The sequence below is a fragment of the Sinocyclocheilus anshuiensis genome, unplaced genomic scaffold (genome assembly GCF_001515605.1).
Source record: "Sinocyclocheilus anshuiensis isolate Anshui unplaced genomic scaffold, SAMN03320099.WGS_v1.1 scaffold371, whole genome shotgun sequence".
In the NCBI taxonomy this organism is placed as follows: domain Eukaryota; kingdom Metazoa; phylum Chordata; class Actinopteri; order Cypriniformes; family Cyprinidae; genus Sinocyclocheilus; species Sinocyclocheilus anshuiensis.
In genome coordinates, this window is record NW_015549597.1 from 1,146,572 (window position 1) to 1,157,513 (window position 10,942).

The 10,942-nt window shown below is 38.2% G+C and overlaps 2 protein-coding genes across 8 annotated transcripts in view; one reads left to right on the top strand and one right to left on the bottom strand.

Annotated features, from left to right (window-relative positions):
• Window positions 1-2,961, bottom strand: part of LOC107658485 (protein arginine N-methyltransferase 1) — a 26,101-nt gene extending 23,140 nt beyond the window's left edge. The window contains exons 1-8 of one of the 2 annotated variants that reach the window (XR_001630793.1): window positions 2,869-2,956; window positions 1,561-1,656; window positions 1,314-1,469; window positions 1,079-1,142; window positions 796-938; window positions 593-680; window positions 382-497; window positions 137-287 (exon numbers count right to left, since the gene is read on the bottom strand). Coding sequence is in view for 1 of the 2 variants with exons in the window: in XM_016447056.1 (XP_016302542.1) it covers window positions 137-287; window positions 382-497; window positions 593-680; window positions 796-938; window positions 1,079-1,142; window positions 1,314-1,469; window positions 1,561-1,656; window positions 2,869-2,895 (841 nt within the window). In the remaining variant the exon portion in view is untranslated. Of the gene's footprint in view, window positions 1-136; window positions 288-381; window positions 498-592; window positions 681-795; window positions 939-1,078; window positions 1,143-1,313; window positions 1,470-1,560; window positions 1,657-2,868 lie in introns of both variants that reach the window. The other variant, XM_016447056.1, reaches the window with a different exon arrangement.
• Window positions 2,962-3,695: 734 nt separating this feature from the next.
• Window positions 3,696-10,942, top strand: part of LOC107658487 (AP-2 complex subunit alpha-2-like) — a 30,664-nt gene continuing 23,417 nt past the window's right edge. For 5 of the 6 annotated variants that reach the window (XM_016447059.1, XM_016447060.1, XM_016447061.1 and 2 more), the window contains exons 1-2: window positions 3,697-4,480; window positions 9,125-9,336. In XM_016447059.1, the coding sequence (XP_016302545.1) occupies window positions 4,414-4,480; window positions 9,125-9,336 (279 nt within the window). In that variant the 5' untranslated portion in view covers window positions 3,697-4,413. Of the gene's footprint in view, window positions 4,481-9,124; window positions 9,337-10,942 lie in introns of all 6 variants that reach the window. The other variant, XM_016447058.1, reaches the window with a different exon arrangement.

Consider the following 10,942-nt stretch of genomic DNA (forward strand, 5'->3'; position numbering starts at 1 on the left):
TGCTTCCAATGAGGGTAAGGAGACTCTGGGCCTAAAAGACAAAAATGCACTTTGTTTTCCAAGGGTTCATTTATAACTTAAATTCATGGTGAGAAAAACTGTGGTAGAGAGAGGGGAAAACAAAGACAGCACTCACTAGTAGAGAAGCCTGTCCTCTTGTGGCAGCGAGTGAACTCAATGTTGAAGTAGGTTACCAGCGCATGAATGTAGTCGTTCCTTTTCACCTGCAGGCAGAAAGGTGACGTGAAGGACAGGTCCTCAATCTTCACTGTGTAGATGTCCACCTCCTAATGAACCGAGAGAATCAGTAGGGTTGAATAAATAAGCAAGCAGAGGTTATATAAAAACCAAACACTTCACACTTTTGTGGAGTAAGCTAACCTTAATGAGGCAGGCAGTACTAACGAGCTGTTTGGGGTCAACAACATCCACTAGTGGCTCCTTAATGGCCACTTCCTTGATACAGGACATATCAAAGCCATAAACATTCTCCCACCCTGAAAAAGCAAAAAAAAAGCAAAAAAAAAGAAATGGTGTTCTATTTCAGACACAGCAGAAAAGATCCCAAATGCATTCAGAGATGGACACATACAGTGAATTTTGTAGTCCCTGTACTGTCGGTCCTCAATAGCAGTGACATAGAGCGTGGCTCTGTCAGGGAAAATCAAGCCATCAGGTTTCTGAAAAGAAAAATGGGCAACATGAGCATTAATCAAATTACGGTCAACATGCACAATTTTATAGTGAATAGTTTCAACACGGCAATGCTTTAAAAGGACATCAGCATACACTCACCAGCCATTTGTCTCTTGCATAAATGACAGTGTTAAGCATGGACTCGTAGAAGAGACAATAGCCCATCCACTCAGAAATGATTATGTCTACATTTTCCACGGGAAGCTCAACCTCTTCTACTTTGCCCTTAATGATGGTAACAACTGGACAAGGAAAATGAGGTTAAGGATTTGAGGTACACAATCTCATAATACAGCAAGTTCAGTTCAAAAGAATCACAAATGTGGTGTGCAAATGAGGTCTGTAAACAATAAGGAAGCCAAGGGCTATGAGAAGTTCTTACTGTGATCCAACTTGTTGGCCTTCACAATCTTCACAGCATAGTCTGATATACTGCTGCACTCAATCTGGGGAACGAATGACAAAAGAATGCAAAATCAGACAAAAGCACAGCATGAGCACCTTTACAGGATGGGCAAGAACCCCATTTAACTAAACTAGTCAGTATCCATAACAAAAACTCAACTGCTGAAAACAATGAGGTGACATTTACATAAACCGGTAGGATTTACACTCACCCCAATAACTTTCTTGGCCCCAGCTTTGGCTGCAAACATACAAAGGATGCCGGTTCCACTTCCCACATCCAGCACCACCTTATCCTTGAAGAGATGCTTGTTGTGGAACATGGAGTTTCTGTACGTCAGAGTACGAACTTCATCCTTTAGCATCTCCTGTGGACACAGAAGGGGTTTGCATTAGTCACAGATATGAAGACGTTTGATTGTACCACTCTTCACGAAACATGGATAAATAAGACTGTACCTCGTGAATGCCAAAGTGTGCATAGGAATCAAAGTAGTAGTCTTTGGAGGTCATGTCTTCTGCTGCAGGTTTTGCTGAGCTCTCTCCCTGGGACACCTGTAAAAAAAAAAAAAATCAAATTATACACTAAGGGGAAAAAAAAGGATGAGCTGGGCTTTGCTTCAGTTCAGGCAGTGTCTTTTGTATGTTGCATTCAATTTTGAAAATGGTGATAAATCTGTTTTGTGGCTATTGTGAGGAAATTTTGTTTAATATTTCAACATCGATTGGTATATGCAAAATTTTAACAAACGACAACACTTGTTTCGGTCACGACGCATGACTCATTTTAACGAATCGAATAAACGATTCAATACGCGCTAGCCACAAACGAATCGCTTGTCACCTACAGTACCAAAAGTAAGGATGTAGTAAAAGACTCACTGTACGAACAAAGAACAAATATTTTTGGTAAATGGATTCAAAAGATTCAAACCGCCGTGACCAATCAAAATCCGCCACTATTACAATTAACCGAGCTTGTGCGAACTCGAGACCAGCATTGCTTCTTTAAAAGCAGCGAAGACAATTCAAGGCGGTTAAAACCGGGATAAACGCATTTTTCCCCACACAACATTCAATTCATTAGAGAAGAAAAGTCGCGGTTATACTAATTAGCCTTTTAAATGAGAAAAATCGTTTTCATAGCGTCGGAAGACCTCTGAAACTTTTGATTAAAATGCACGTGGGCAACAACGTGATTGAGAAAAAAACGACTTTAATTAATTTACCATACCACAAATTATAGCAATCAGCTCACTAATAACTAATTAGTCGTGGTTTGGTGAACAAAGCTGTAAAAAGTAGCAAGCACATCCCATGCGGTGCTCCGTCCCATGCGGTCTGCACCCAACAATAGGTCATTATAGCGCCGCCAGCGTGCTCTAAACGACCCTCATGGAGACTGAACAAGGAGCTAGCTAACAGGACTCATAAATCACTAAATCCAACTCCATTATGCATCAAATGGTTACACGTAACATTTAAAAACTCGGAACTAACTCGTTTTAGCCTACTAGCAATAGCACACACGTGATGCTAAATGAATGAATTATTCGCGGCTAGCTAAAATGGATGCTCAAGATGCGTGTGCGCACATTTCTAGCCACCTGATAAGGACATACGCAGCACACAAATCCGTTCAACGACTAAAGCATCGGAGCTAGGACGTAACAAATAAAGCTGGCATGTTGAGTCTTAACTCTCGCAAATAGCTATTTGGCCTCGGATGTGTGCCAGCCGATATGGCCTTGAGTAGCTCCAGCTTACCTCCATCCTGTCCGCTGTCTCCGCCATTTCGGTAAACTGGATTGTACCACGACTGCAGCACAGCTCATGTGAAACACACTTGTTTTGCTCCCGCCCCTTCGCCTTTACTGAATGATTTGATTGGACGACAATCACGGGGTTTACTGTAGGCCCCGCCCACTTTCTTGCGGCTCAACCTCACTGCGTTTTTCCGCTGTTTTGAAGCGTGCCTTTCATTGGACCAAACTGTAGCGCGATTACTGATTTATTCTGTCATACAAATTTTATATTACACGTTATTTGAGAATCATGATTTCATTGTTTTCAGGTAGGCTTGTTATGAGAGTTGGACTGATGTCAGTGACCATGTACGTTTACAAAAACGTTTTAGCAAACTGTAATACATTTTGTGCACAAGAACACAGATTTGAACGGATTGAAGACATTTATTCAAATATTTATAGAATCGTACAATATTTATCTGTATCGATAGATAGATAGATAGATAGATAGATAGATAGACAAGTATCGTATGATTAATATGTGTTTATCCCTTTCACACTATCATTATCACACTATTTCAAACATTAGCTTTAAACAGGAAGACCAGTCGTCAGATTGAATTAGTGTAATTTACAACCTCTCTTTTGGCAATTTATCACCATTCCCACATACTTGCACTTTGATACTGTCAGTGTCGATCTTGTTTTCAAGCCAATTAAAATTGATATAAAATGTAACTGACGTATGAACGGACAAATGGTGTACTGAATGACAGTAAACTAGCCAATCAGAGCAGGAGAAGCGGGCTGGAGGCGGGACTTGTGGGGAGGAAGCGCTGGAGCGAGCTCAGCGCCCGTTCTGTCACGAGCTCCGTCGGGGTAACTTACAGCGACCGAGCGAAAAGTCTCGTACATTATTGACGACTAAATACAGCCCAGAGCCATCTTTTTCTCCAGAAACAGGTCTGTCAGATTAGTTCGTCAGCAAGCAGGATTCCCCGTTGTCATATTGCGGTCATTTGGGTGATGTATTCTAACATTTGATAGAGCTAGCCAGCTCGCTAGCTGTTTGGCTAGCTTGCCGTGCGTGACTCAAAGTCAGAGAGGTATCAGTTGTTATTTTAACACCATCCATCGACATATAGGTGCGTTATCATAAACTAAAAACAACACGTTGACTTGTTTTATAATTAGTCAGTGCCGCGACGTAAGCGTACGCCTTTCCATCGTTTTCCCCATTGATGAGAGTTCACGGGATTGAATGAATTAACGTTAGCCAACGGAAACAGCAGTCGCGCTGACTCCCCAGCTTCTCTCTCACCCACTGCATTCACCTCTTTTCTTCATAAACACTCGCTGCTGCTTTATTAGTGTGCTTTACGAGCGCTTACAGTTTAATTCAGGACTAAATTAGCAGCTCTAGTGTGAGTCCGTGTTAGTTAACTTAGCCCGCTAGCTCGGTGCATTTGAACCCAAACCGCCGCCTGTTAAACCTGCACCTCTGAACATCTGAAAGTCATTTGTTTCGCGTTGAAGCCGGCTTGAAGAGAAAAAACGAGCAAACATGCCGGCTGTGTCGAAGGGAGACGGAATGCGAGGATTAGCTGTGTTCATCTCGGACATCAGAAACTGTAAGTGTCCCTGTCACACTCAAACACAATTAGTCACATTTTCTTATGGGAACAGCTGTGCTGAACTCTTCCTATATACGCCCTAAACTGAACCAAAGGGCTTCTGCTTTGCTCCGTGATGCCTTTTAGGCAGAATTAAAGGTTAAATCGTGCTGGTCAGATGAGTGGCTCTTGGCGAGAGAGGTCATGGTAAGTAATCGCGCCGATCACCCAGGCCCGTTAGCTTTAGCTCCGGTGATGGAGTGATGCTTTATCGCTAGGCCGCCGCCGAAAACCGTGTTTCACTGCAGATGGTGTATCCAGCATGGCTTGTGTCTGTTGCTCTTGTCAGCTTGACTAGCTGAATAGCGGTTGATATCGCTGCTCGCCAAGAGCACTCAATTCAGATGTGTTTTTCACGATAATCCAGTTATCAAGCTGTCGCCTTGAGCTAAGCGTTATAGGAGGGTCATCTGGTTAAGATGTGTCTAGTCTTCTGGTTCTGCCTCTTTTGTGCCTCTAATTTTACCTCTTGAATCTTAAAAGGCTTTCTTTCTGGTAGGAGTTTGAGTTCCTAGTCATTTTGTGATTAATTCTAGTAATTTTGTGGAGTTTTGAAGAATGGCTGCAAATAAGATTGATATTCGTGAACTTGTTTCGTCCTCGTTTTCTGTTGAACGCCTGAGAGTGTTAAAACATGCATAATTCCAATTCGAAGGTAACTTTTTGGGATAAATTTTGTGATATTAGTGATGAATGAGAGTGAACTGTTTTGCACATATATTGACTTCGCATTGTAGTATGTATCTTGCATCATAATTTGGCACCACATGCACATGAAGTTCCAGGAAACCTGTGTGAGATTGCTGTTTTTCTGGCATGCTGGCTTTTTCTGGACATAATCTCCTCATTGTCCACATTTTATTTTAGGGCCAGTTGCATAAAAAATGTGTGGCTTCTATACTAAAGTGGGTAGTGCATGTTTTTAGGAAGATGATATACTCTCTAGGGTGTTTTATCATGATACAATCTGACATTAATTCCCTCTTAGCAATGTGGTGCTTGTCAATACATCAAAACATGCTGTGATACGATTTGATTAGATTCAGGGACATGTGATCAATATATCGATATTACAATGTTATGTGCCTATTTCACATAACCTGTTACATTTTTGTTTAATTCACAAATGCAAACAAAATATAACACGGACATTTAATTGTACTCTGGAAATAGAAAATCGTGTATTCCAGTTGGGACATCCAACAAAAAATGATATAGAAAAAACATGAGTCACACATTAGGTTATCAATCGTCTAATGTCAGCTCTGCATTGGCTTGTGCAATGAGATAAGTAATGACAACAGTCAAGTCTTTTGTGCTCTCCAAAATGTGCAAAAGTAGTATTAGGACATAGACAACAAAATCAAGTATTTAAACTGTTGGGGGGAAAAAGTTTTGTGCAAAAAATAAAGACATTTCAAAAATTAAGTTTTTAAAACTTATCAAATATTCGATGACTGCTCAATTGCAATTTGACATAACTCTCAAATATTATATAAGTTTAAAAATATAAATATCCATTTTTATGCATTACATCAATATGCCATATCATTAGTAATTTGATCGTTGGTCAATGTCATTGTATTATTTCACACCTATTGCTCAAGCGTTTTAATCCAGCCTGTTTTGTGTCAGTCTGTCTTGCTCTACTCTCTTGTTTAGCTCATAAACAAATGAATAAATAGTAAATACATTATTTACTATATTATGGAATTTGCGGTGTTGCCCAATTTGCGGTGTTAAGTCATGAATCATTCCACTCAATTCATAATTCATTAATTGGTATTCTCTGTAGTGTACAGATGCTTGTCACTGTCTGCCACTATTTAAATGAGCTCTTTTCAGATACATTTCAGCATCATTTTGAGCTGGAGAACAACACAAATGGTAAATAAGAAAAAGAAATGTGAATGCAAGGTATGTGCTGACATTCGGGCAGATATTTGATTCTGAGGTCATGGTAGTAGTGAGTTAATCATAACAAACAAACCATAAGATTATGCTCATTGATGCCTGAGCTCAGTCCATTTTTGGTAAAGGTTGTGCATCATTTTGCATGTCACCTGGAAAACTTTTGTAGTACTACACAGTCTGAGACACCTTTATGATGCTTTTACCAAGCTAGTGATCTTTTCTTTATCATCTATATGCAGAAAGGATTGTTGCTGTTTATTCTGTGGCTTTGTCTGAGAGTTAGTGATGACTGGCGTTACCCACAGTTGAAATCAGATTGCATGTTACTGCAAGCTTTCACACAGAGAAGCCAGCTATTAGACAGCTTGAACCTTAAGTTCGTTAACATCTACAGTTACATAAATTGTAGGAATGATGTTGACTCATGCTGTTTGCAGCTATGTCAGGTTACTTTGGTGGAATGAGAATATATTCTGCAAATAAAAGCTAATTCAGGCCTTCATTGCTGCCATACTTGCAACATTTGTGAGTCGATTGCGAATCTTATATAACCGGTGGTCAATTAAATTATTTTAACTTAAATAGTTTAACTAAAACATAGTTTAAGTCATTTGTGTCCTACTGCAGTCATTAAAACTGCAACACCAATAAAAGCATACGTTAGGGCTGGGCGGTATATCGAGTTTGTACGATATATCGATATATTTTAATAAGCGATACGGTATGAAGCAATATTGCCAATGTTGAGTTTGATAGGAGCGCATTTGAAAAAATATCTAGGGAGGACACAGACTGAACTGCTGCGGAGAAAGTGCATAATACAATTTGTTCTAAACATGTGACAAGCTTTATATGAAGGGCTTTAATAAACTCGTAAGTAGTGTTGTCACGGTACCAAAATTTCAGTATTCGGTACCAATACTAGTGAAAATCCACGGTTCTCGGTACAAATTTCGGTACCAAAGCAAAACACAAAAACATGCTAATTAAAAAATTTGACTATACTTTCATTTAATCCAAACTGTGTACATATTTAATTTTAAAGGGCTTTTGAAAACCTAGAGTTATTCAGCCAAGAATAACAACTAAGTTAGCTAAAAAAAAAAAGCCCGGAACTGCTTTTCTGACTGATATGACACCAACAATGTTAACCATTTGTACATTCTCTAACACTCATATTTTAGATTTACAATACATTTAAAAGCCTCTGGTGTGTAAAAATAGTAAATATCATCATGTCCCTCCTGTTTTTTTTACCCTAATAAAAATTATAGGAGCATTAAATAGTTAATAAAGAAACCAGAGCGGGAGAGATCGAGGTTTCCCCAGTATACATAAAGCAGCGCTCATCAGCTCACAACCGCTGCTCAGGCATTACAGGCAAGATGAAATGAAAATGACATCCATAATTTTCTGAAGACAGTCGGTTTCCTTCAGACGATATCTCCATTTGCATTGAAGTTTCAGCTTCGTAAACTTTGCAGATATTGTTTATGCTCAAATCGCTTCAAAATATCGGTTATCGGTCTACTTGATCTGCAATAATCGGTATCTGCATCGGCCTTGAAAAACACATATCGGTCGACGCAATAACTAAAATATACATTTTGCTGAAATATTTGTAGTTGGACAATAGATGTGGCATATGTAGAATTTTAAACCTGCAAGTGCAGTGTTTCTCATACATTGATTTATTTGTGGCGCCTGCCACAATATCAAAACTGACCGCCACAAATAGATTTTCCAAAAGGCTTTGACTTCGTTAGAAATGGCACTATAGTAAGCAGTGTTTAATAAACAGCTGTTTTTCTAAATTCTGCTGAGGTGAAATTCAGTGCAGTCATGTATCGTGATACGTATTGTATCGTGGCCTCTGTATCGTGATACGTATCGTATCGTGACTTTGCTGGTGATACACAGCCCTAATAATTACCCTACAACAGCTCTATTAATACATTTATTATAACATTCCCACATAGTGTTCAAATTGGGATCTGTAATATATTCTAATGTTTTAAAAGAAGTCTCTTCTGCTCAGCAAGGCTACCTTTATTTGTACAGTGAAACATACATGCCTAATTCAAGTCTCAAAAATGGCCTAAAATATTATTTTACTAACTTATTAATTTTAAGTTCAATTGTGATTTGTTGGTATAATGTCTGCTAGAATGTTATAAAATGTTCAGTGTTAAGTAAATATTTTTAAATTGTTGTTTTGTAATTGATTTTTTATTTGAAAAGCAGGACAAAACAGTAAAAAGCACATTTTGGCAATTTAATTTATGCAATGGTGAAAAAAATGGCAAAATAGACCTACATGGGGGAAAAAATGCAGAAAAAACGCATTCGGCCTTCGGCCCAGTGTTTCATTTTGTTCGGCTTTGGCCAAGAATTTTCATTTCGGTGCATCCCTATTTTTAAATATAGTTTTATACAAGAGTAATTGAATGTGAAAGTAAAGGCAGGGAAATATGCATATTTTTTTCATGCTTAAAGAGCTCACAGTCTAGTTATACTGTAAGCTGTACTGTGGTAAATGCAAATTGCTATCTCCATTTGAGGCAAGATATCAACAGCAGCCGGGCATTTTGTCAGCTTGTGTTGTCTCCTGATATGTTCAGATCACCCAGTGATAACCAATTGCTCTGCAGTGTCAGTTGAAATCCTGTTTTTTATTTCTCTCCTCAGGTAAGAGTAAGGAGGCCGAGATCAAGCGCATAAATAAAGAGTTGGCCAACATCCGCTCAAAATTTAAAGGAGACAAGGCTTTGGATGGATACAGCAAGAAGAAGTATGTGTGCAAGCTGCTCTTCATCTTCCTTTTGGGCCATGATATTGACTTCGGCCACATGGAGGCTGTCAACCTGCTCAGCTCCAACAAGTACACTGAGAAACAGATTGTGAGTGGAACCGTCTCAAAATATCCTGCCGTGTGTCTATGTGTATATTAAAATCTTAAATTATTTTTTTATTTTTTTTATTTTAACACTGTTGACTTTGTGTAAGCATGTATTTATGTGATAAGTTATTGCAATGCACAATTTACTGCTGCTCACAGCCAGATTAATTACAGTTTTGGCAAGTGAAGTGGTCAAAGGTGTAAGGAAATTATGCAAAACATGACAACTGTATAGGAAATAGTATCATATCGGGATTGTAAGATACACAAAGTGCAGTAGTGTCTGAATTCATCCATTTATTTATCCTGGCATTCATATGGCATTCACAATGCATTGACTGGTTAATAAGCCAACATATGGATTTTTGAACAATGCATATACACGAACATATTCAGGGCTCTATGCTTACTTTTCTTTTTAGGAGCACGTTCAAAATTTTAGGAGCACCTTCTAAACAATTATCCAAAATGTTATCAAAAAGTAGCTTTCCCATTACGAGGTGATATTTGACTCCTCTAACTTTATTAAAAGTATGTCATCTTTTGTCAAATTCTTAAAAAATGTATATTTTATAAGCTTTTTAAAATTTTTAATTAAAACGACAGAATAAGAAATATAACTTACCAATCAAATTAAATCAGTATTAACAAAATTAATTTGTAGAGGCGGCACAGAAGAACACAAAAGTGGCTTGGTGTACTTTCAGACATTTAATGAGGCTCAGAATATTATAGTTTGTAAAGCCTTTTACACCCTTATGTTATCTGACACTCCTCATGACTGAGTTTAACGCCATGACAAGATATCATGAATGAACCTCAGCAGAGGCTAAATGTTTTCAGTTTTCTCATTCTTTTTTCAATGAGAAATACTCCCTTATGTCTGCATAGAGACATGGAAGTAATTATTGGGCAAATGGTATGCAGGATATTGACTACACTGTTAACAAACAGCTCCAGTGTGCAGTGTTAACAGCCTCTGAGGTGTAACTGTCAATATAAACTGCCATTTAAAGTTTGGGGATTTTTTAAAAAAGAATTTTAGAATTTAGAAAGGATGCATTAAATTAATCAAAAGTGACAGAAAATATATTTATTAGGGATGCACCGATACCACTTTTTCCAGTACTCGCCCGATACCGATACTTTTTTTTTTTTGGTACTTGCCGATACCGAGTACCGATACCGATATTTTTATTGCATTTGTACATTTTTTAAATATTGGGTACAGAAACCAAAAGGGTATGTATAATGTTAGTTGGTTAACTTCATTTATCAAATAGATACAGTCAAACCAACATTTATTCAGACACCTTCAACATTTCTCACATTATCACAGTTTATTCGCTGTAGTTTAGAAAATGGTAATAAAATATGACAAGAACTCAGAGTTAAACTGTGTCAGAACAAATTCAGCTTGATAATGTTAGATAATTTTGATAGAAAGGTATGTAATAGATTACAATCAACCAAAATAATTCAGGCAGCTGTTAGTATGACAGTATTTACACAACTATGAATACTTTGTCGTGCAGCCCTTAGCCTTAATGACAGCCTGTAGTCTCCTGGGCATGCTGTCACCCAGCTTCATGAAAACCTCAACTTCA